At 39.8% G+C, this 26,265-nt stretch overlaps 1 protein-coding gene across 2 annotated transcripts; it reads left to right on the top strand.

The window, feature by feature from the left end:
• Positions 1–1,627: 1,627 nt before the first annotated feature.
• On the top strand, positions 1,628–25,824 carry ABHD3 (abhydrolase domain containing 3, phospholipase). 2 transcript variants are annotated; one of them, XM_014871290.2, is made up of 9 exons: positions 1,628–1,903; positions 3,474–3,637; positions 6,220–6,402; positions 8,122–8,167; positions 10,983–11,095; positions 14,526–14,699; positions 15,345–15,393; positions 15,478–15,643; positions 23,726–25,824. In XM_014871290.2, the coding sequence occupies exons 1-9, from the start codon at positions 1,757–1,759 to the stop codon at positions 23,902–23,904; spliced, it is 1,221 nt and encodes a 406-aa protein (XP_014726776.1). In that variant the 5' UTR covers positions 1,628–1,756; the 3' UTR covers positions 23,905–25,824. The 2 variants fall into 2 exon arrangements, with proteins under 2 accessions (XP_014726776.1, XP_088030043.1); XM_088173917.1 differs by lacking the exon at positions 23,726–25,824 and adding an exon at positions 23,427–23,611 and having other exon boundaries at positions 1,643–1,903.
• Positions 25,825–26,265: the final 441 nt, after the last annotated feature.

Genomic DNA, 26,265 nt, shown 5'->3' with positions numbered 1-26,265 from the left:
TAGAACAAGGACACAGGCTGCGTCCTCTTCTTTCTCAGGCATTTGGGATTTTTCTTTTCTCTAGATTTTGGGTGACTCAAGGATTCTTCAGCGTAGGATAGGACTCAGATACAGAACAGTCTGCTTCAAGCAACAACTAGTTCCTCCTTCAGAGGAGGTTCCTCTGCATCCTAAAATCTAGTTGGCAGTTCAGCCAAATTATTGTCTCTGAAGATTCCTAAGTTCACACTGTAGCTGAAGCCTACATGTTCCCAAACTGAGCTATCTACTTCAGCTCTCCCAGTGGAGTGTCCCTTCATGATAAATCCTTTTATCTGGGGTGTATGGCATACACTCCCAGCAAGTCAGGACCAAAACCTAGGTATGGTTATTCTCCATCAGCAAAGGAAGTGCAGCGTTGATGACAGCAGGTTCCCACCCATTTGGTTTCCTGTTTTTGTAACAGAGCTGGGGAAAAAAAAACAAACCCCAGACCATCCCTGCCTTCACTTACCAATTCCCATACTCTTTTCAACTTTGGACAGCTGAGTGTATAGGAAGAATAGGTATCTTAAAATTTCTTCAGATCTCTGCAATACACTCTTATTAATAGTTTCATGGTGAACAAGAAAATTTTGGACTGAAATGCTTTATGTCAAAGCATAATCTCTCTGGTAAGCTCTGTCTTAGTTACGAGGAGCAAGTGAAAAAGGCCACATTTCCTTTCTGCTGTTACATTTTTTCTTCCTTTTTTTCAGGTAAATTTTGAAATTTGGATATAGCAAGAAAACACAGATAAGGTAAGAAGAGAAGAGTCTTGCTGAGCAACGTCTGTCTTCTCCCAGCAGTTCATGGAGCTGGGCCATAAAATAGGGAGAGGGAAAGTACTTTTGTGTACCGTGGTGCATGCATGCATCTTAAATAGCAGATGCTCAGCTCCAGGATCTTCATGTTATCAGCTGTGCCCCTAAGATTTTGCCAAGGAAAAGAAGCAGATACTGTGCGTCTTTTAATGAAGCTGAAGGGAGGAGCATCTGAGTTAGCAAACACGAGGGCTTCCAGGCAACAATCCATACAGTTGAAAAGGGAGCTGGCACAAATTCTCTAGGGAATCAGAGATATCTCTACTCCTCTCTGGTCTTCACTAATGCCTTGTAACAGTAGTGATAAGTGGAAGAGCAGTAGCACACTTCTATCTCACGTAAAATATTAAGAGAGGCGTTGCTGATTAACCACTGCTTAATTTGGAAGCTCATGTCCCCTTTTCCCTATCCGGCAGTGACTGAGTTTCCACACGCCTGCATCAGCAGTTCCTTACGGTTTTGGACGGGTCCCTTTCCTATCTGACCCCCACACGCCCTCTTTGCCCTCCCGCCAAAGCGACGGGGCAAGGTGACCGCTAAGGAGCACCGAGATGCCACCTGCCGTGGGGCGGCCGATGCCCGCAGCACTGCTGTGGAGGAGCCGGCGCTGGCGGCGGCGGCTGAGGCACTCCGGGCCGCCCAGGACTGCGTCCACTGCGGGCCAGGCTGCGACCCAGCCGGTGCCCGGTCCCAGCCCCTCCAAGCCGGCCCCAGGCCCCGGCGGCCGCGGCGGGGGCGGTCCCGGTCCCGGGGCGGCGCTGTAGCGCGGAGCGGGCCGCGGGCAGCGGCAGCGGGAGGCGGGCGCCAGCTCCTCCTTCTCCTTTCCTCCTCCTCCTCCTCCTCCCTCAGCGCCGGGGTGGGCTCGCCCGCGGCAGCCGGGGTGTGGTGTCCTGCCGTGCCGTCCCCCGTGTGCGATGGACTGGCAGGTGCTGACCAGGGAGCTCTCCCTCTACCTGGAGAGCCAGGTCCGCGTGGGGTTCTTCGGCTCCGGCGTGGGCTTGTCCCTGGTACTAGGTTTCGGCGTCGCCTACGCCTGCTACTACCTCAACAGCATCGCCAAGGTGAGCGGGAGGGCGGCGGGGAGGACGGGCTCCGCAGGTGTCCCGCCGATGGGGACAGTCCCGAAGGTCACCGCGACCCACCGCCCGTAGGCGAGGGGATCGCACCTGGAATGGCTAGGGGGGCAGGGCTCTGCGGCCGCCTTGTCCTCGCATCGCTCATCCGTCCCCTGCAGGTGTTCGGGGTCCCGGCCGGCCGAAACCCCGCTCGAAGCCCCCGCGGGCCCAGCAGCGCAGCCTCCTCCGCCCGCCGGGGCTGCGTCTTCCGCGGGGGCCGCCGGTGACCCCCGGAGGCCGCCGGCCTGCGGTGAGGGGGGGCTCCCCTGGTCGTGCTCGGTCTGGGAGGGGAAGGAGCTCCGGCCTCAGCAGACCCCAAAAAAAGTCGTACCAGTTGGAGAGCTTGGCCAGGTGCCATGGTTTGGAAAGGGAGGTTGGGAGACTGCCCTCCACAACACGAACCCGACCTACTTGGTTCACTAGCAGGGCAGGTGATAAAGTAGTTTTGCTGTCCTTGTGTCCCTGTCGGTACCGTCCTAAGTACCTCTGAAGGCACCATGACAGCGTTTTGGGGGCTGGAGCACTCTTGGGCATCTCCTCATCAGCAGTAGTTTTACAGATAAATTAGGCAATCGCAAATTACTTGGATACGGTGAGCGTGGTGAGATCTGAAGTGCCCCATGGTGAGAGCGCCTCGTTGAATGTGTAATCAACTGAAAATACGCATATCAAAAGGTTTTTGAGTGTTGAGGACCTGAGTGTTGCCACAGTCCTTCAGAGAACCTCTGGGAACGTAGCGTTCCTCTTCATAAAGAAGAAGGTACTTGATTTTGGTTAGAAGAGAAAAACGAATGGAGGATGTGCCATTACAGCTGTTTTTGTGGAATGGTTTTCCTCGAAGCGTCTGTTACCATCCTATTAATACTTGCATGTTGGGGAGTCATTGTGACAGAGAGGTATAAGAAATAAGGTTGCTAAAACCTGAGATGTTTGGTATACAGGGACTTTTCCATGTTAATTGATAATCAAATGGAAACTGTAGGCAAATTGTCTGCATGCAGAGTATTCTTAGAGAGGAGGAACCAATGCACTTGTGTACTGTAGAATGAGATGCGAGGAGAAGTGTGCAAAACCAGCATACAGGTGAAAAAAGGTACTGTGGTCAAAGTGCATGCATGAATTAAATGTCATTTTTGTGTGGCCCAAGAAAACGGACTTGGTAAAATCTTTCTTGCCTACTAAGAAACAGTACGATTTTAATTTGTCGGTGAAGATACAATGCTGGTAAAAGTAGAGCTAGATCATAGCTAGATCTAGCTAGAGCTAGATGTTATTAGAAATAGGTAAGGAATCCATTATGCCTAATGGGTTTCACTTTTCACTTGGGCATTTTGACATTTTGTTTGGTTTTCATTTACTTATCTCTGTACCATGAAAGATAAAAGCATTGCAAATGATTATATGAAATAAATTAGTTAATTGAGAGATGATTTAAATAAGCTTTGTTTCTTTCTTTATTTATTTTTTAGTTTATTTTATAAGAATGCCCATGTCTGACTGTAGTCTCTTTTCCTAGAAACCCCAGCTGGTGGCAAGCAATGATCGTTTCTGCCGCTTTCTCGAGGAATATTGCCCTGTTGTGACAGAAACTTACTATCCCACGATTTGGTGCTGGGAAGGTCGGGTACAGACGCTCCTGCGCCCCTTTATCACATCTAGACCCCAAGTGCAGTACAGGAAGTAAGTGCCTTTATTCTGGAAAGCAATTGATTTGATATCCAGCTGTTCTCTTACTCTGACTGCATCATACCCACTGTCATTGCTCAAGTTTGTGCCTGTTTTTTTTTCCTTTATGCCCACCTTTAAAACTTTGTCATAGACTTGGAACTACCTTTATCATGGATTCAATATTAAGTAGGTTTGAAATGTCAATGTTCCCAAATGGCCCTATTTTAGCTCAGAGAGTTTTGTAGCACCGAAATATGGGTAACAATATGTGGTTATATGTTCACAGGATTACACAGTGGATGAAGTCATAAAGACCTCTGGAGGCCACCTAGTCCAACTCCCCTGCTCAAGCGGGGTCACCCAGACCCAACTGCCCCAGATCATGTAGAAATAGCTTTCAGATTTCCATAAGGATGGTGACTGCCAATAACCCTGGGAAAATTGTGCTAGTGCTCAGTCACTCTCACATTAAAAATGTGTTTCCTCATATTTAGAGAGAACCTCCCATGTTTCAGGTTGGGCCCATTGCCTCTTGTTCTGTCAATGGGTACCACTGAAAGAAACCTGGTTCCATCCTCTTTGCATCCTCCCTTCAGGTATGTAAACACATTGTTAAGTTCCCCCTGAGCCTTTTCTTCTTCAGGCTGAGCAGCCCTAGCTGTCCCAGCCTTTCCTCATAGAAGATAGGCTCCAGTTTGTTCATCATCTCTGTGGCGCTATGCTGGATTCTCACCAGTATGTCCATGTCTGCCTTGGACTGGGGAGCCCAGAGATGGACTCAGTACTCCAGGTGTGGCATCACCAGTGCTCCATAGTGGGACAGGATCATTGCCCTCAACCTGCTGACTATATTCCTCCTAAGCCACCACACCCTCCAGACTTTTGGCCATCTTTCCTGCAAGGGCACATTACTGGCTCATGTTCAACATGGTGTCCACTAGGAGGACCCTCGGGTCCTTTTCTGCTGTCTTCCTGATGGGCAGCCTCTACTGGTCCATGAGGTTGCTCCTTCCCAGGCACAACACTTTGCACTTCCCCTCACTGAACTTTGTGAAGTTCCTGTCAACCCATTTCTGCAGCCTGTTGAGGCCCCTCTGGATGGCAGCACAATTACTTGGCTTATCAAATATTCTGGTGTTCAAATGCCATAATTTTGCAGAGGTCATGCAGTTATTGTATCTGTCCATTAAACCAACATGTTGTACCTTAACCATAGTATGGCCACATTCAGCCTTGTTTTGAATATATAGAACTTCTGGGATTTTCAGAGTGACTTTTACCTGTGGAGTTTATGTTGTGTTCTTTCATGCCTGAATTCTAAGAGGGAAAATATCCCTTATATTTATTTTTTGTCCCCAGCTAATCTCTTTCACACAGAAATGAGACTTAGTCTGGCAAATGAGGCATTTGGCACAAGACCTAAGGAGAAGGACTTTTATGCGCCGGAACCTGGATGCAACACAAGTTGTTTCAGCTCTGCTTGCACGGTAGAATAGATTTAGCATTTAGCAGCTTCCCTTAGTTTTAGTAACTAGGAAACATTTCAGTGCTATGGCCATGTCCACTTTTTCTAGTCCTTCTTGTACATTTTTATTTCAAGGGTTTTGAGAGAAGAAACATAGTTCCACAGGGCAGTGGAACTACTTATTTTGCACCATTTTAGATTGTGTTGGCAGTACTCACTAGCATTTAATCTACTTCCTATTACTGAAAAAGGGCAAAGCTGAGGTAATGAGTCCAACAAGGCTGGTCACCTTTAAAATTTCAAAAGAAGAATCAAATGCAAGGTTGGCTTACATTTCAGTAGTTTCAATACCAACTCCCTCGAACAATTCAAATATGTATATGTTAGCTTTTATCTACATGTTTGGCTATCTCTTCTCCATTTGGACAGCTACTTTTCTAAATTATAAAAGCCAAGTAGCTCTTCAACTGTTCAAATTTCCAGGAAGTGGGAAGATTTGTATGTTTCTAAAACAAAGAACAAAACTTTTTTGTCATTGTTTAATGCATGCATGGCTTTGTGAGATATTACAATATTTGTTGCATTATTAAGATACATTCTAGCACAGTTTGTAGTGATAAGGGGTGAAAGATGCAGTAGTGTGTTTGTCCGTGTTCTGCATGTTTAAAACATAGCAATCCATTATACTCTCTACTTCTTTGGATGAAGAGGAAGAAAATGTGATAAATGCTTATTACATTGCCCAGCATGCTATCAAGAGATTCTCAGATGATTCAAAGGAAATCTGCAATACACACAAATGCCTGTATAAAACACAAGGCAGTGCCAAAAATCACATTAGCTACAAGCTTCCAGTACATCAGCAGCAATTTATGAAAGGCCATGTCTTCATTTACTGTCTTCATTTACTGAACAGGAATTACTCTGCAAATTGACTGTTCTAACTCTTGTCAGCTGTAGGTGTAACTCTTTCTGAATGCAGACATGCCTAGTCAGGTGGCACTTTGAGTATTAAAACATAATGAAAAACGGAGAATTGATACCTGTTAATTTGTAAACCGCAAGCACTCTTAATAGTATGTATTTATTTTTCAATCTAATCAGTGGTGTCTTAAAATGTACCTTTCAGTGAGCTCATTAAAACAGCAGATGGAGGACAGATTTCGTTGGATTGGTTTGATAATAATGACAGCTCATATTATCCGGATGCCAGCACAAGACCCACTGTCCTGTTATTGCCTGGCCTGACAGGAACAAGCAAGGAATCCTACATTCTTCATATGATCCACCAAAGCGAAACACTGGGATATAGGTACTGTTGTTTTTCATTGTTATTCATTTTGCTGCTTCTGGTAGGATCCAATATCAGTATGTATATGTATCAGATGTTTTCCTAAGGCAAATGAGATCTGAATGCAGTAGTTTATGTAAGGAAGTGTTATTAGTAATAATAATCACAGTGGAATTATATAACAGGCAGTACATTTGGAAGGGCTGTTTTAATACCTACAGATGTGCCCCAGAGGTTGCAGTGAAGGCCAACTAAGTCTGCATAGGGCTTTGCTGCTGCTTCTTAAGTTATTATATTATATTAGGTGTTAAACTTTATACTTTCTAGAGAAGGGGTTTGTATTCAGCTCCAAGAAGACTTGTGTGGATGGTTTGCTGGCAGTAGGCCTCAGAGGAGGTCGGCTTCTGAATGCCAAAGTTGCTTGATTCAGCAGCCTCAAATTCCTGGGTGCAGAAAGGAGAGCTAGCCCACTCTTACTGATAGTGTTTAAGGGGGTCTGTCACCTCTTCATTGTCACTGTGTAATTTAGTTTCGTTTTAAGGCTTCTGGTCAGAGTTGGGTAACATAAGTGATTAGTTAATGAGTAGACTCTTTTATGTAACCATATTGCTGCTGCTGCGCATTAAAATTAGTTGTCATTGTTCCAGGATCTGTATTTGGAATATTAGATTTTGTCTTTGCAGATTGGCTTCTGCTGCTGACTCCAGTAAGTCCTTCGAAATGTATAAGCTTTTATCTACATGTTTGGCTATCTCTTCTCTATTTGGATAACTACTTTACTAAATTATGAAAGTAAAGCAGCACTTTATTTGTTCAAAGTACTTTTTAAATCACTTTAAAACTTAGCAGTAAAAAATATCAGAGGAAAGCCCTGAAATCAACAACTTGTTACTATTAATTTTTAAAGTATTCCTGGAAGTTATATCTGCATTTCATCCCCTAAGGGAAGAAGGTAGAACAGTAAAAAGTGAAGCTTTAGGTCAGGTTTCAAGAGAATGCTATAATTTTGTTTTTAAATAGCAACATTTGAGAAAAATACCAAAATAAATATTCTTTCATGCCTTTAAACCATCTAACTATGTATATTATTTAATAAAATTATTTCAGTGAGATGGTAGAAGAGTAATAGAAAAATAATATTTATTGAGAAAGTATGGATTCCTAAATCATGGTAATACTGCTAGAAGATTTAGAGACTGCCACCAACAGAGAGAGATCAGAAACTTCTGCTGTACCAGAGGAGAAAAAAAAACATTCCCAAGAACCTACAACTTAGATCCAGCTGTAATTATCATCTTGACTTGGCTCATTTCTTCCGATTTAATAGAATTATGTAGCTTTGTGGGGATGTCTGCACACGGATGTCTGACATTCTTTTTTCAGAGCACAGCTTTAGGCTGGGCCCTGCACTGGCAGAGCTCATGGCAGAGTGCAGGCAGGACATGTCTATTCCACCTTCAGTTAAACCTTGGGGTTCTCACCTTGCAATCTGACCTCTACAAATCACAGAGTTCTGATAGTCCCACTGACCTCAGTGAACTCCATTTTGGTATAAAGCTTGTTCCATACAGCCTCTAGGTCAGCCTCTAGGATCTGTAGGTCTGAAAATATTTATGTGCTGAACTTATTCATAGAAGTGACTCATTTTTCTTTATGCATTTTCATTTTTTCTGTGCTTAAGTTGCCTCTTTTGGTGAAATTAACAATGTGCACAATTGAATTTACTGTCTTAATTTTTAGATGCGTTGTTTTTAACAATCGGGGAATTGCTGGCGAGGAGCTTTTGGTAAGTATGACTTCTAAGATAAACATCTCTCACTTATAAGTGGTAATTATGAAATCATTTGTCCCTATTTGTACAGTTGGATTTAAATGAGAGAAACTCAGAGCATGGGTTGGAAATGCACAGAAGAGAATTCACTTATCTGGTAGATCAATCATATGCCAATATTATTTCTTTATTTTGAAACTGGTCAACACATCATTTTTTCTGAACATTTCATTTTAGGAAATTATTCATTTAATAATATCTGTAACATTAAAATGAATAATCCTTACATTTTCTTTCAAAACATAGTGCAGTATCTAAAATGTGCACATCTCTCCTCAATCATTGCAATTTTCTCCCATTGCTTTAACATACATATCCAAATATAATCTATTTTCATTTCTTTCCCAGTTTAAAATATATTTTTGATATGGTTAAAAAGGTGTGCCATTAAAAGTGATCCACACTACATGTTAGTGAATTAACAAACCAGCTTTATATGGATGTCTCCATCCTGAAAGTTAAATGTGTTCTTGTATTTTTCTCAGCAATCATGACACACACTCAGCTACAGAGGACTTTTCTTTGGGACAGACATATCATGTTTGCTTAGAAATAACTGGCCATTCTTCAGATGAAAAAATCTTGGAGCTAAACGTTTTCTGCAGCTAGGGACAAGGCATGATGAAATATTGCTGAATAAGCTTTGTTTTTTCATATGCATTCTGTTGACAATTCTGCAGCTGGAATGAATGTGCATAATACTTGGTATTGTTTTGAATTTTTTTAATCCCCTGGTTTCAAACTTTAAAAAGCTCAGAATGTTTTCCCATAATCAGATAAAGCATTTCAATGCAAATATTGCCATGTTAAGAGTAGTTTTCTGCATACTTTTGGAGATGGATCTACAAAGCAGTTTTGTGACACACAAAGTCCTTATTGATGAATTTCTGAATCATTTAGAGAAAAGATCCCTTGTTTGGATACATTGTGTGTATTTTACTGTAATCGGATTTACATCTTTAAGCTTTATAAGTTCTTGTGGTGCAGAAAACCAGCTGAAATTATCACATTTTCTGCAGAGAGTTTTCAACATTTTAGTATAAAATCCCTACTTAATGACTCTGAAGCATAGTTAAGCACCACAGTAGGAATTAGTTATGTAAGCAGTTCTTTTTCTAGTCACTTTAAATATAGATTCAAATTTACAACAAATAATAGTTATTTAAAGAATACTGTTCTCATAGGTTATTGAAACCTATTGTGAATTATTGCTCTGGAATACTCAAATATTATATTGACTATAGCCACTGTGAGCTAAGATGGTGTTTTAAAATATCTTCATACAAAGCATAGATAGCTAAACATTAAACTGTCTGGAATTAAATGAATTTAAAATGGAAGATATGTCTTTAGTTTTATAAACTTCAATCAAATACACTTTCATTTAGAATGCATTAGATCCTAGTTACCAAAAATAATTTATTTTTTCTTGTAAAGTTGACAATTTAATTAAAATGAAACACATTCACATTATTTATAATTAATAGGAGGTTAAACATTGAAGAGTGATTCATGCGGATGAGAAATGGAAATGCAACATAAATGGAAATTAAAAATATCTTCAGTTTTAATTATCTAGATTTAGATTTTCTTTCCATTTCTTAATCTTTGACATCAACATTTCAATATTCTTGTTAAATGTGTTTTAAGTAATTAGTTTAATGTTTTTAAAATCACCCACAAATAGCCAGGCAGTTTAACTGAAAGCAATTTAAAAAAACACTCTTGAAATTCATCGTTGCCTCAGGCAACAGAAAAGTTCCCTTAATTCATAGTTATGTATTTTTATATTTCATTTTAATGTTTCACTGAATTTTGGCAGTTCAGTCAGTACCTGCAGTTAAGTCCAGGTCGCTAACATGTTGGTAGCAGCTCTAAAGTTAAAAACTTTATTTCTCTGTAGCTGAGATCCAGACAACACCATTAGAATGAACATCTGTTACTGTGATTCTTATGGTGCCTAAATGGACTTGTCTCCCTCATACTGCTCCAGATAGTCCCTGTCAGGTCAGAATATGTGGCCTGTTCCAGCTGTCTGTGCAGGGGAGGCTCAGAAGTTGTGCTTAGCCTACAATAGCAGGGAAGTGGTTAACCAAATCTTACCCAAAGGGTTACCCAATCTGATGCCAGCAGAAGTCATTCCAAGTCTTGATTCAGGATTTAAAGAGACACTAATGATGGATAAAGAACAGATAATACATGTTTCATTGCTTCAGGTAATAGAATACTTTACTAAATAAGGTAAACCACGCTGGGGAATTTATTTATCTGTTTATTTTTTTTTGAATATAGAATCTAAATATGGTTAGTTTTCAAATGCTGGCTGACAGAACTTGAAATCTAATGCTTTCTTTTGCATTTGAATGTGGGTGAATATAGTAAAATTGTTGTTATAACTTCCTTTTCTGTAAACGACTGCCTTTATAATGTTTCCATTTCTTTGGGATAGTTTAAAAATATCAGTATCTATCTAGTTCTGATCTAGTTCTGTCTAGTTTAGCATGATCTCTGTTCAGATTTTGTCTAATGACCTGGAGGTTGCAGATACTGAAGATACTTTCTCCTCTTTTATTTTATAATGGTAACAAGCATAACTCCTTCCTTCACCTCCTTGTGAATCACTTTGGATTTATATTTGCCATTTAGTGAAGCTTCACAATAAATGCTAAATTTATCTTCTTATATAATGGTCCACTGTTCAGTTTGCTTTGTCCTTAAAGGATAATACAAAAGCTTATGATGGCATTTTTTCTCTCTTGACTCCTTACAGACACCGAGGACTTACTGTGCAGCTAACACAGAGGATTTAGAGGCTGTTATTCATCATGTGCACAGCTTGTACCCCTCAGCTCCATTCATGGCAGCAGGTGTTTCTATGGGAGGGTAAGGTTGTGTAACACAAGTCTCATCTTAACTGTGATCATAAGACTGGTGTAGCCTGATTGTAAATTATTACTCTGGAATACCTGCATTACTTACTGAACTGCAAGCAAGTTGGGTTTCTCTCCAACAGTTAATATGCAGAAGACCTTTAGAAACTTCATATCTTTGAGGCTTTTACCTCTGTGTCAGAGAAGGTTGAAATTGGGTAACATTTAAAAATTGGGGGGGTGGGGGTGTGGAGAAAGATAGATAGGAAACAGTGACAGGCAGATTGACAGCCAAACAGGTAGGCAATATAGTCTTTGGACACTATGGAGGCTGTGTTTGGAACAGAGTGAAACAGGTTCTTGAGCTAATACACCATGTTTCATAGCAACCTCTGGCAATAAGATTTGTCTTCACTAGGTGTTGTGCAGTGTGTGGGTAGGTTAGGCTGGAATAGGTGTGGATATCTGCTCTGTCTGGCTCAGAAGCAAGAAGCAGTATTGTTCAAACTGGTATGGATTGGTAGAGCATGTGATATTAAGACTTGCCATGTCCTGGCTTCTCTCCAGAAAGCACAGTGAGAACAGACAATGATAGCACAGTTCCTTAGGAAAAAAAAAATCACTGCCAGAAGCTAGCAGAAATATTCCAGCAGCCTCTTTAACAAAAATCGTAGCAGAAGAGAATTTTCCTTAGGAATATGGCAGACACAGTGGTAACTTCCTTTCTTTTTCCGTAATAAATTTTGTGGAGGATGGGCAGATACAGCCCATATATATTGATATTAATATATATTACTATATATTGACATTAAAATATCGATTACTTGTAGGAGCTTTGAGATAAATACATATTTGTTCAAGGCTGGTATTCTCTGCTTTTTAGCAAATCTTTAGTCACTAGGTTCCCTATTCTGTTGAATAGTAGTCTCAGGAGGGAAAAAGGCTGGTCAGTCTAACTTCAGTTCTTTGGGAAGATCCTCTGGGAGCCATTTCCAAGTATATGGGGAGTAATAGTGACAGTTTTCATCAAGGACAAAACACGCCCAGGTGATCTGATTGCATTCTATGATGAGATTACTGGCTTCACAGATAAGGGGAAAGAAAATAATGTTGTTTGTTCTGAGTCTTGTTTTGTACCAAAAGACTTAGAGGATCCTTTCTTGTTGCAAAAAACTTTCTGTTCTTGGATGTCTTGGATGTCTTCCACATCCCTTGCTTGTTCCAGCTCCAGCTGAACTTCAGTTTTCCTAACTGCATCCCTGCATGCTTGGGCAGTGACTATTTCTCCCAGGCAGACCACCCCTCTTCAACCTTAAAGATACTTCCTCCCGAAATTAGTCAAAAGAATTTTTTTTCCTCCATGTGATCTTCTACTACTCTTCCTGCATATCAGAATGTATCATACTTCTGTTTTATGTTTGGTTATCCTTAAAGTCCCCTTTGGTCATCAGGGCCATGTAATGTGAGATCTTGCTAACCAGATCCCTGCACAAATGAAAGCCAACTCTCTCCAGCATTGTAATTTTGCTCCTTACCTTACCCACTTACTTTTCATCTTAAAAATCCACCATCAAATAATCTCAGTGGCCAACACTGTTTTGCATCTTCTCTACCTGACCAGTTCTTCCTTACATATGAATAGCAGATCCATAGAATCTTTCTCCTATTTAGGTCCTTGATTGCATATCAAAATATTGTCGTCAATATTCTCCAGAAATCTAGTCTGCTTGTGCCTTGCTGTGGCAGTTGATGTTGGGATGGCTACAATTCCCTGTGCCTGGCAATTATGAAGGACTGAAGGTGTGGTATAAGCTGGCAATTCTGTGATTGGTACAAAAGGCCACATCAGCCCTTAGTATCATTTCTGTCCTTGGCTTAACCTAGTTATGGTATCCAAAATACTGGCAAAATCTGTTACAATGGCACAGGAATCTGTGACCTGTACCTTATATGTCACCAGCCCCACTGGGCAATTTTAGGCAAGGTGTTCCACCTTCACCCTCCAATATGTTTTTAAAATCCTTTACCAAAACCAGAAAACATATGCTTAATTGTACAGAACACGGGAATAGTCACTAATCATCTACATGAGAACTGTTTCCATGCTTCAAAATTAATTGGAGCATTGCATGTTTAAAATGAAGCAGGAGCAAAGATTTCACCAGGGACATATGCAAAAATCATCCACTTGTCTTAATCTTAGAGGAGTTATTTATCATCTATTGCTTTTCAGAATATTCTGAATAGTCAGATAATCTATATAAGACAGATATGCCCAGTTAAGAATTAAAATATATATTCACTTCACAGACATACATAAATGTAAATGAAAGACCACCTGTTCTACTATCTTCAGTAGGTATTATTGTGGAAGGGGACTTTATTTTGTAACATAAAGATTCCTAAGCCTTTTCTCTACCACATATACTCTGTGAATTCTATTAGAGAAGTGGTCCTTCTGCTACTGCAACTGTTTTTTGGTTGGTTTATTGGACTGCTGTCCTATGATGTGATAGGTAGTGCAGAGGGATAAAGTCTCTGTGATAGAAGGCTGGTTCATAATGTCTTTGCTAAAGGTTGCTGCCTCTCTGAAGTACAGGAGATGAGCCAAGGTACAGAGTGTGGCAATCCAGGAAACTATCATAATGTTAACTGATTAACTAGTTTGTGTTGAAAATTTGGTATTAAAATGCTTGTTGCAAACTTTATGGTCTCAGGCAGTAAAGTAAGACTTAGAGCTTTTTCGTCAGTATTTTTATTTTACTCTTCCTGCTGTTTTATTTTTTTCTACATTTGAAGGGTAGATACTTGTGAAATCCCCCCATTTTCAACTCAAGTGTACATTAGCAGTAGAGACTGTAAATTGCAATTGGTCAGAAAGACAAGATCTGAGCCATTTATTTGGGTCATAATTTTGTTTCTCAGTTTTATTCATTATGCAAGACTTCATACTTTGTGTTAAAGAAGAGCTATGTTCTTCCATACATGTGAGGTGAGGTAATGGCACTATCTTAATCTCAAAAGACTTCTTCACAGTGAGGCAGGTGTGCCAGGGCAGTTTGCATTTGTCAGGCACGCTGATCAGACCAAGAGCCTGTAAGATGGTAAAAGTTACAAACAATTGGGAATACTTGTTCCACAAGTAAGAATCATTTGACTTTTCCCTCCCTTTAGTGATTTAAGTAAGACTAATACATCTCTATTTCTAAATGCACTCCTACTCACAACCTACACAGTGCACCCTGTTCCTCTAATAGTAGAGAAAGTAAACTTCATGAGTCATATGTTGATTATGTGACTACCTTCTAGGTGTAGTAGGCACAACTGTAGGACTCATAGGAGAAACTATTGAAAAACAGAGAATAACATGGCTGACTGTTACATTTACTCTAAATTGAAGCAAACAATTTGATAGTATGTATGTTTCTGTTTTTCATTTGTAGCATGCTTCTTTTAAATTACCTGGGCAAAACTGGCAGAGACACTCCTTTAATGGCAGCTGCAATTTTCTCTGCGGGTTGGAATGTTTTTGAATCTGTAGAATCTCTGGAGAAGCCACTAAACTGGCTTCTTTTCAACTATTACTTGACCACTTGTCTACAATCCTCTATCAGCAGGTGAGTTGCCTTCTGAACTATTTAGCGAGGTGGAGGATTTTAACATGAAATCGACAGCAGGTATAAAAGTATTGGCAAAAATAATGCTGTAAAACAACTCTAGTTGTTCTCTGTGCATTATTTGGCAAGTTTTGAAATCAAAAGGATCTTTTCAAGAAAGTTTGTCATCAATGTGATTAAATGTATATGCTGCACAAGGGACTCACAACCCAATGTACTTCTGTATCTATGGGTGAAGTAAATGGATTTTTAAAATTTTTAGACTTGTACATATTGACTTTGAATAGATTGCAAATATAATAATTGTTTTAAGTCGGTGTTGACTGCAAAAGCACAGGAAGGCCTAGTTCATCAATGGCTTTATAAAACCAGGGTGTATTTTGTATTCCCAAATATTAAGTTCTCTTATCTTTGGCATCTTTCTCATGGCTTATGCAGATTTTCACCATGTTGCTGGATGTGCCTGCATATGGATGAACATTTATTCTGCTCTTGGATTCCAGACAGATTATTAATATGACAGAAAATCAAAAACAAACATGTTAGACAGTTACTTCTATAAATGTATCTGTAAAGCAGAGAACTTCTACATTTGTTTACATAATGAAAAAACAAGCCCTCCAATTTTTCTATCCTTCTTTTTAGACATCGACAAATGTTGGAGAAATTATTTGATATGGATCTTGTCATGAAGGTATGTGAAAATCTTAATTCTGCTTGAGCTGGATGCTGTTTTCCAAATGCTGACATAGTTCCCTATTTGAATTCTGTACTTCAGGCTAGAACTGTTAGAGAATTTGATAAGCAGTTCACTTCAGTCATGTTTGGCTACCGTTCAATTGATGATTACTATGAAGATGCTAGCCCATGTCGCAAGCTGAAGTCAGTAGGAATTCCAGTGTTATGTCTAAACTCTGTGGATGATGTTTTCTCCCCAGCTCATGGTAAGTTTAGGCTTTTTAAAATGTGTTTATCTGTATATGCAGTCATTAAGACAAACTACATAGGTCTGAGAATAAACTCAGGCCTATGTGTAGAAGTGTATTTAAATGTTATTTGCATGGAGGATCAAAACTTCCATGGCTCAGCCTTGTAGTTAAGTTTAAGACATATATAAAACAGATGATGATGGCGAGACTTTGTTAGTACAGAATGCAGAAGTATATGAGGTGACCTCATTAGGCATTAGTGGAGTCTCTACAGTCAAGGCACATTTAGGGTGTGAGTTATCTCACTGTAAGGAAGATACCAGATGTAGTGCCCTCTCAGAAGCACCTGTTTCCGTTCACCAAGTATGAAGAGAACCCATAAAAAAAGAAACTTGGATTCTGATGCCTGGATGTAGACATTCAGAATTCAAACTGGAAACAAGTGGGGGTTTTTATTGTCATTCTTTAAGTCTCTACAAAGAATGTCTGGGATTTGCCTGTGTTTGAGATGACATGAAATCCTCATCTGTTGATGTCAGTGTCACCTCCAGTGCCTGTAAATTAAAAGTATAAAAACCCAACTAAGTTAGATTACTTACATCTAATCATGTAGGCCAAAGTCTAGGGTAAGGGAAGAGATACACACAAGGTGAGCTCCTAGAAGGAGGCATATTGGAATTAATAAGAAGCCTCAATATCAGCTAAGTAACAGGCTGAAAACTCCATTTGCCATTTTCTTTCTGTTTCATGCCGAACACATTACCATTTTGCTTTTCCTCTAAAGATCAAAACCCCGTTGCTAACTGCTCTGAAAATATATGCTTGTTCCTGTGGTCTGTGTATTGGTTATAGCTTCAGAAAAGAGAACAAAAGCTGATGTAGAGGAACACTACTAAAATGAACAGCTGGTTGAAGCAACAGTCTTCAGCAATGAGCACCTGCCACCTTTAAAAAGTAGTTTATACAACTGATTTATTTCAGGGAAGTTTTCTTCTGCCACCACAAGTGAAGTGAGATTCTTGCAGAATGAGTCATGAAACCAAAGTGAGCAGGCAAACAGATCAGAACAACAAGCAGAAATGAAAGAATTGGAAGAGACTCTTTGTGTGTACTGTTTATCTGTGTGCAGATGTACAACACATACAGAAACATGCACACACATTACTATTTATAGCTCAAAGACCAGTTAGAGACTAATGTGACATGAAAAGGGCCACTCCAGTAGAGTGCACTAGAAAAAGTCTTCTTCTTCTGTAGTATAAAAAGCATCCATGCTTTGCACGAACAATGTAAAGAGATGACAGACACCTAATATGAGGGGGAAAAATGGTAACTCTAGATTAGCCAAACTACCCTTTGTAGTAGTAATTAATCTTTGCAATTAATCCCTCACATTGGCCAAAACAGAGGCTTAATAAAAAAAAAAGGGTCAGAGTAAACATAGCAATATTATAGTAGAATACTGTATGCACCTTTAAAAATTTGCACTTGTATTTATTAGCCTCTGTGGGATCTTTTTTCCTTGAAATTGGACAGTTGCTTGTTCTGTTATGAGCTTATAATGGCCTGAAAATTAGAATGGATGGGCTGTGACCCTAAAATCTATGTCCAAGTATAAAATCTGGCTAGTGATTCTGAAGATAATTTTTATGGGTCTTAGGACCCTAAAGACGAGTTTTCCTTTACACTGTTGGGAGCTCATCTGCTGTGCCATGTTTCTTTCACAGAGTATCTGAGAGAGAGAACAATGGTTTCACCTCCTTGTTAGGCACTAGCTGAGTTTATGGTTTCTGTCTAAAGTTAAGTAATAACTGGCAGGGTCTACTTAGTTAGCATAGTGACAACAGCAGTAAACCAGTCAGTATGCCTCAGTCCCTGAAAGATTTGTTAACCTTTCCCAGCCCATTATGACTGGGACTGGGACATTTGTAACCTAGATTAAAGCTAGTGCAGATACTCCATCCTCTTTTTATCTCCAGCTCTCAAGAGCCAGCTATTGATCTGACTCTATGACATTCAATCTGAACAAAAGAAGACACTTTTTTTTTTTTTTTTCACTGTGAGAGTGGTCAAATGCTGGCATAGTTTGTTTGGTCTCCATCTATTGAGATACTCACAACCTTATTGGACACAGCCCTGGAAAACCTGCTGTTGATAACCCTGCTTGAGCAGGGGGTTGGACTAGATGATCTCAAGAGGTCTCTTACAGCCTTAGCAGTTCTGTGATTAATTTGAGTACACAAAGATTGAGTCCCCTAGAGTACAGCTGTAGTAGATATCTCAATCCTTGAAGCTGTTTTGTAAAAGTAACATAAGTCTTGGTGAACCGTGGTATGGTTGCTTGTGTAAAAATAGGTATCTAAACAATTGTGAGGATACCTCAGAAGTCTTGAAGTGTAGAGGGGGGCAAGGTAGAACACCAGGACTTCTGAAACAAGAAGTGCTAAGAGTCTATTGTAATAACTGTCCATCTTCTCCTAAAAATCTGACTGTAACCAGCCTTTCTCCATGAAGGTATCTGATTGGCTAGGCATTCATTTATTCCTTGTTCAGAGTTAATGCTGTTAGCTGTAAACCCTTGTACTTGTGGAGTCAAGTTTACCTCAGAAAGGGCTACCAGGACGATGTTGATTTCCAGCTAATAGCACAACTCTGTTATATCTGTCTATCCTTGGCTCCTTTTTCATTTGTGCTATGCACCCTCAGTGAGAATCGTTGTGCTGGCAGGAGACACAGAGCATCCCGATTAGCAGCCTGGGATTTGTATTTGCTGCCATTAGTTATTGGAGTTCATTCATCTTGACATCCTGACATCTTCTATGAGCTGTTCTGTGTTAGCAAACGTAAAGGGTTGGTGTTAGTCTTGGAGGTGACTTTATTCTGGCAACTGGCTTTCTTTTTCTGACTTAAAAAATTCTATGCATGGACACATAGAAGCCTGTGGCAGCCAAAGGCAGTTTCCACTCAAAACTGTATCATGGATTCAAGGCCACAAAATTCATACTCATCCAAACCCAAGCCTTTTATTGACTTAGGGGACTGATTGTTTCATGCCTCATCTCTCCCAGTAATACCTACCAGCTTTTAAGCTATCTTCCAATTCTGTTGTAGATAGCTGCAGTTTCCAAGAGCTGGGAAACCAGCCTAGAAAACTCATCAGGGAGAAAGCTGTGCCAGAATTCCTTTGTGTTTAAATAGTTTCCATAAAGCCAGGGATATCTATCTTCCAGTAACAGAGCTCGAGGGACACAAAACCAAGTCTGCTTTGTCACTACATAATGTGGACCTAAAGAGACACTTCCCTTAAAAAGTGCAGATGCTGTCTCAGTTGCTTGTTACTACCTGATCATTTCTTCTCATGTGCTTTTTGGTACGCTTTGTACTTCCCAGCAGTTATTTTTAAATATATAGTGAAAATGTGCCCTTTGATCTCAATCCAGTATTATGAAGAAGCAATCAATTTGCAGTCCTTCCTTAATGTTGCTGTTTAAAGTTCACAGAGTTTGGCAGCTGATGTATCTGTAGTTTAATTCTGGAATGCAATTCTCATATTGCATAATACTGACTAATGAAAACAAATACTTTCTTCATTGTATGACACTTCTCTCACCATAACTAATTTAAACAAGCCACTGCTTCAGGAAATACATAATAAAACCAAGTCAAGCCCTTGTATTTTGTAAATGTGAAAAATAAATCAGGAAGATGGAGTGATAGCATTCATTATCACTGTCACGTTTAACTTTTCATCTGAATTGGCATTTTTCTCTGAAGAGACTTTAAACAGTGTATTAGGCATCTGACTTAAATTTCACTATACTAATGCTTAGCTAATTGCTGCTGATGAGCACTGTGCCCGAACTGGAAGCCTGCCCTTGGAGCTAGGTACCATGCCAGCTCTCTCCTGATCCACTGTGACAAATAAGTGCATGTCTAAAGTTCAGTTAATTATATTTTATTGAACTCTCTGAAGTTTTGTGTCGCCCTGAATTCAAACTTGGAGTAATTGCTCTTCAGTGTTACTTTACATCCTGTTATGTAAAAGAGCACAGTCAAATGAAGTTGTCAGGAGAGACCAAATGGCCAAGGAATGGCCAGACAGATAACAATTAAGTTAAAAGTTTAAGGAACAGAGAAATTAAGCAAAAAATGGAACGTCTGATAGCAGTGACTTATATGTTTTTTCTTTTGTACTTTAAGAAAATAGTAATTATTTTTGGCAGATAACATATAATAATTTGGTTTTGAATGAAGTAATTTTGCATACAAGTATTTACATTGTAGTTCTGTGATCATAAATCACAGGTCCGTGTTTGCTGGATCAAACAGCAGTACAGATTTTCGCCAAAAGAAACTTAAGTACATTGTATGTGTGGACAAAAATGAACAGTGGTATCTTTTGGCATGCAACCCTATCTTCTAGAATGCATACATCAAGTGCTCCATTCATCTGCCCTTTACATTGCAAAATTTACTCTGTTGCATTGTGATTTTATTTATTGGATGGCTAACAGTCCCTAGGAACAGCCTTGAGAAAAGTACCACATCACTGCCAAGCATCATTTGCATTTTGGCACCGAAGAGCAACACAATATACTCAATTCTTTTCCAAGAACCTCCAGAGCAAGAAACTCTGCTGGGGAGGAGTTACATGGACAAATAGAGGGAATTTCAGGATGGGGAAGATGACATCTGTAAAGACCTGCATGTGGCTTGCACCTGACCAGGCATGGAAAATAATCAGCATCCTAGTTAGTGCAGGACTGCTAGGCTTCTAGGAAAGAGCCACTGTAGCTGTGTGGAGGCAGGCAGCACATGGCACCCACTCCAGTACTGCCAGCCAGTTTGGGAATGAATGACCACCAGCAAATTGATTTGGGAGCTATGATTACGCTGGCAACCTCTGAATGACAGGCATGCAGAGGTCATAGTGAGATTGGCCTGTAAGGGTTTCCCCACAGTAGAGGAGACATTTATTATGATCTCCCTTTTAATCCCCCAGCAAAGCAGTTTCTTATCAGGAAGGGACATTCTCCCTAAACATTGACACTAGTCTGCCAAATTGAATGACTGTCACGTTTTTTGCATGTTTTTGCTAGTGAAGAGGTATGTTCAGGCCAATTAGCAGCTGATCCTGAATCCATTAGGACTGAAGGAATTCTCATGCCTATCTCTGATACTTGGAGGTCAAATCTATTCCTTCCCACACCTTGCACAGAAGCCTATTTATTAGTCCCCTCAGTGACCAGGCAGACAGCTGCAGAACGGGTGTGGAAAGCGTGATTCATTGTCTGAAGCAGGCATGGGGTTTGTGTCTGATCCCCACTTCTCTCTTGGGTTCTGTTGAACATAGACCACAGGCTACTGGAGGGAAGAAGAGCAGATGCTTGGCAGTGGGCAAATTCCTATGCAAGTCAGCAGAAGCTGACATGAATCGCAGCCACTTTCTTTGTACACGGCAATGTGTTCCTCCACAGAATCCAAGAGAGGCAGATCAGAGATTGCTGAGCAGATTAACTCAGGCAAAACTCCAGACAAGTGCGTGCTGAGTCTGAAAATGATGCATGTGTTCGATTGCAAGAAGTAACACATTGTTTTCTGCATCTCATGTTCTCAGCATGTGCTATTCCCCAGTCTAGGTTTTTGTATCATTGACTTTTTAGTCTGGCCTCAGCAATGCTTTAAAAGGCCCAGATCCTCCATACAGTATTTTTAGTTTTCAAACTGAAAGGAAAAGCCAAGAACTTCTTGTAGAAGTAGTAAGAAGCAGTTTCTTCCTCCTAGCAAAGAATCAGAATCACTTAGTAAATGCTGGAATCTACAAACTATTTAGGTGCCTGTGATTTTGAAAGGAGAGAAAGAGTGGAAGAAATGGATAGCACTGAGTAGCAAAGAACCTCACACATTTGGCAAGAGAGCCCATTGCTCCCTGGAGCTGTCCATGCTCCCCCAGGGCATGGTCAGGTATGGGGCAGGGAGCTTGTAACACACCTGCACAAGACACTACCCCAGCTCTGCGGGCAGTTGGTTTGGCATCCGTGCTGAGGCCCTGGAGTGGAACAGAGCGTGTCATTCCAGGCGCTGCTGGTAGAGACCTCTGAGGCACAGACTGCTCCCCTGGCTCCACAGGTCCAGTGCTTCTGCCTGATCTATTTTAAGTTGCACAGCTGTTCACCACAGTCATTGCACTCAACTTGTCCTGTGACTTACTCTGGCTGGGGGTCCTTTTTTGGCTAAGCAAAGGGCTACTCTGTGCTCTTACTCTAGCTGCTGAAAATGAAGGCAAAGTGGTATCTCAAGCACAAAGCTATGAGTTTGCCAGCATCTAAATGGAAGTAAAGAGCACGTCTGTGAAGAAGGTAGTAATATGCAGATAGGGACTATTCAAGGATAATGACCTTTGAGATAGCAAATGTATAAAGGGGTAAAGGAACAAACTCCTAGAAATAGGAATGAGTGGAAGGTGTCTCTGAAGGAAGTGCAGTCAGAAAGGGATGTGAACAACGGAACATCCCCAAAATTGAATCTGACTCAAAACTACTTTAAAGTAAATAAGGAAGTAGTATAAATCTTGTGAACAACTTTCTGCTTAATGTTGTAGTGACAAGGCATTTTTAGTTGAGCAGTATATGACGTAAAATCAGCTTTATTCCCTTATCATAACCTTTTATAGACAACATAGGGAAGCTGCTGCTACTCCCTTCTTTCGACAAAGCATTTTTCTTTTGCTTTTGCTTTTTCTGTCAATCCTGAATAACCAAAAATCCGTATTTTTTTCTTCCCATTTCATAGTTTCTTACTTGAAAACTGGAACTTTGAAGAGCATTTTTTACTGAAATGTCTTGAGATTTCTGCTCATTCAGATGTCTACTTAGCATACCTAAAACTTCAGAGGAAGTTGCCTAAATAACTTAATTTTTATGGATCTATGGTGTTTGCAGTCTTGATATAAGGCTCCACTGCTGTGTCAACCAGTTCAAATGATAATAGGGTCATCCCGTCACATCAAGTACCCTTTGTAAAGTCATAATGCTTTCTCTGGTGTCAGTCTGTGCTAACTGACCTCTATTTTCCTTCACAAAGGGAACTGCCCAGGTGGTGAAACTGATTAAGCCACACATCTATGCAGAGTCAAAACAGGAGGCACTGAAGCCTTCCTCCTACACATTTCCAGATCAGTGCATATCTCAGGTGTCATTCACTGATGACTTTAAGCTAATTGCAGGCCATTGCTGAAGGCCTCCCTGAAGGCTCCATCTGACTGTGGCTGCCACTATTCAGATGTTGGCATTAACATGGGGAACTGGATTAGGGTGCTAATCAGATCAGAAAAACTAACCCAGCAAAAGAAAAATCCTTGTACTATCCAGTCTAATAATCTATATTCTAAAATAATTTCTATCAGTCACTATTCAGAAGAGAACCGCTAATCTCCTGGGTAGCACGGAGCACTTTCTGTGTCCTTGTACACTTGTTTGCCCCTTCCTCTTTCTCTGTTTACCTTGTGTCTTAGATTATGGGCTCCTCAGGGCAAGAACCATCCCCTAGTGTGTTTGCATGGTGTGCTCCTAAACATGCAGGTGTAAAAATATGGCAGATCATATATAATGATAATCTTTTATATTAGCCGATAGGATATCTTACAGGCCAAATTTTACCCTGACATTAAAGGTTCTGTGTTGAGAGTCTCATACAATTGCAATTGAGGGTCCAGTTCCTCAGCTTTTCTAAAGCTGAATATTGCAATAATAGTTAAAAATTAGAGGGCTGATTGTCCTTTTACTTACACTATTTATAGCAAATCCTCAGTATGCATTAACATGGGTGCTGTTCCATCAGTGTGAGTGAAAGACAGATGAAGCTGAAATTTTTACAGCAGCCAGGAAAAAAAAATCACACAGATAAGGTGAGTTAATGATGAAGAGAAAAATGGTTTTTAATACAGCTGTGGTTCCAAACCCTGTAAGACATTTAAGTGTGTATTAATGTTGTGCCTATTCATTCATACATAATATGAGAAATATTTAAGAGAAATTATTCAATGGCTGGCATTTCATAGAAGGTTAAGGATTTAAAATGTTTTTACCCCCCTTTTAGCTATACCAGTAGAAACTGCCAAACAAAATGCAAACGTTGCTTTGGTTCTGACTTCGTGCGGAGGCCATATTGGTTTTCTGGAAGGAATATGGCCAAGGAAGTGCACTTACATGGACAGAGTCTTCAAGCAGTTTGTGCAAGCTATGTTTGAGCATGGAAATAAAATCTTTAGCATGTAGCTTGGATCACTATTATAGCACAGTGGCACATTCTGACAAGGGCAGTTAAGCTTAGTGCACAAATTTTAACTCCTGTAAGCCAGCAAATGGATAAAGTCTATTACTACATGCAAAAATATTTTTGCCTAAGATTTTGTAGCAAGAAACTAAATATTATGTTGTCACTTTTATATTTATTTTTAATATGCCTTACTAAGAATGACCTTAAATGAAACAGTGTTCTGCATACATCAAATTGCACTTAACCAAAACTATCAAGTAGAGAGATTATAATTCCTCAGGATTTTAATTTAAACCGGTATGTATTTAGGAGACTTTATTTAGATGGCTTTTACTATTAAAATGGCAACACTCAAAATAGCTTATATTATTCTGTCACATATAGTACCAGTTGGCCCATTCCTTAGAGCACTGATGGTGAAAGTCTTAAAATATGAAAACAAAAGGAAGGATCAAATAAAAGTACTGATTCTTCAAATAAGTTGAAATTTCAGCATGTTATTCCACAGCATTAGATTGATACCTGCTTTTGCTGTTCTGCCCTGAGAGTATTCAGATTTAGGGCTGTTTATTGTTTTTTTAAACTATGTCAATGCCATACTTGTCTTACATGGTTATTTTTTAAAGAGCTAATTTATAGTGTTTACATATAACCAAAAGATTCCTTTAAAACAGTACTGTAATAACTTATGTAATTAAAAGACATTTTGCATTTCAGAGTTTATGTAAAGCTGGGTGTTGTCACATAAGTAAGTAACACATACTTCATATTACTGGTAAACTTGGTGATTGAACCTGCTATGTTTATATTACCTTGCAAGAACATTTCAGTTTTAAAGAATAAATATTAGAGCATCAGGAAACTATTATATAATCTGCTTTAAATTACAAAAAAAAAAAAAGACAAATTCAAACCTTTTGTCTCTGCTATTGTTTCATATCATTTCTTAAAATAATGGAACAAACTGTTTAAAGAAAGTTGGGATGGAGGTCAGAGTTGTGCCTCTGGTTTGTTTATTTGATCATTTGTCACCATTTTGGCAGTAGGTTGTCAAATCACTGAAGGCACTGCAAAACAACTTCTGCCCTAGTGGCTTACAAGTTGCGAGGGTGGCTGAGGCACTGCTGTTCTCCTGAGCCCTGACAGGTGACAGCCAGCGTGGCCTTTCAAGACAAAGGACAGTTGGACAGAATATATTTTGAAACTGTTGGGAAGCCCTGGTTTAGGGCATACTGAAATTTAAAACAGGCCCTTAAGCAGTATCTGTGGAGCTCCTATCTTTTGCTGATCACTGATTTGGGCCCAGCCACATACAAGAAGTCAGGAAAGATGTCTCTGCATTTTTATTTTTATCTTTTGAGCAGGGTCAGTACAAGAAGAAAATGCAGCTAAAAAAAGCAAGTCAGGTCTTTTGTCTCAAGCAGTACGTGAACACTCCTCTTGCAAGGCATGTTTCCTAGTAACAGCAAAGGAAGAACAAAAATACTTTTTGTCTTGAGAAAAAGAAATTGGGACATGCTATACGAGAGCTGTTTTGTAAGGTAGACGGTTGAATTAAGAAAATTAAAAAGTGCTTTCAAGTTTTGACTTTCAAACAGGCACTTACCCGAACTCTTATTTTTTTCTCTTGTAAGAAAAATGAGGAAAGTGACTTGCAAAAGCAAAATGAAATTTTGTGCATGCTACTACAATACAGAAAATAGCATATTAGTAGGGTGCCTTATTTATTCTTGTATTCATTTCCAGGTTTTATGTTCATGCAAAACAATGAGCAATAAACAGTGTATTTAGTGTTATATTTGTAAAAGTGTTTAGGTACGGCTGTTCAAAATTCAGCATTAAGTATTAATAAAAATAAAACCACTTACATGAAATCACACCGTACCATTTAAATAAAAGTAATATGATTAATGCCAGAATTTGTCTCTCTGTACTGTCTTAATTTAGGTCCAATCTCTATACAGATCTCTGTGACATTTATCTATAAAGCTACATCAAGCAAAAATTTGTAGAGTTGGTGTTAAAGCTGGTGTTCCCCCCCCAGACGTACAGTGTCCTTACACCCCATCAGGGAAAAGCAGTGTGCAAGGTGGTAACAATCAAATTTTAATATTGGTATCTTCAAGCTTTCCCAGTCAGATTTTCTGAAACAAAAAATGCAGACACCTCAGATCTTACAGGGTACACACAAGCTAGAAACAAGTGCCAAAACATTTTTGCTGTGTAGTAACTTTGTACCTCACACACAGTTTCACAAGTGAGCCAAAGTCCACAATGTGCCCTCTATTCAAAACAGTGTGAATTCACAGGGTCTTTATTTGGCTTCTCATGTGATCTGATTATTCAGGCATCAGCAGGGA

Source organism: Sturnus vulgaris, chromosome 1 (assembly GCF_052056855.1).
Source record: "Sturnus vulgaris isolate bStuVul1 chromosome 1, bStuVul1.hap1, whole genome shotgun sequence".
Lineage (NCBI taxonomy): Eukaryota > Metazoa > Chordata > Aves > Passeriformes > Sturnidae > Sturnus > Sturnus vulgaris.
The sequence above is the reverse complement of the archived record's forward strand: the minus strand, read 5'-3'. Positions and strand labels throughout refer to the sequence as shown.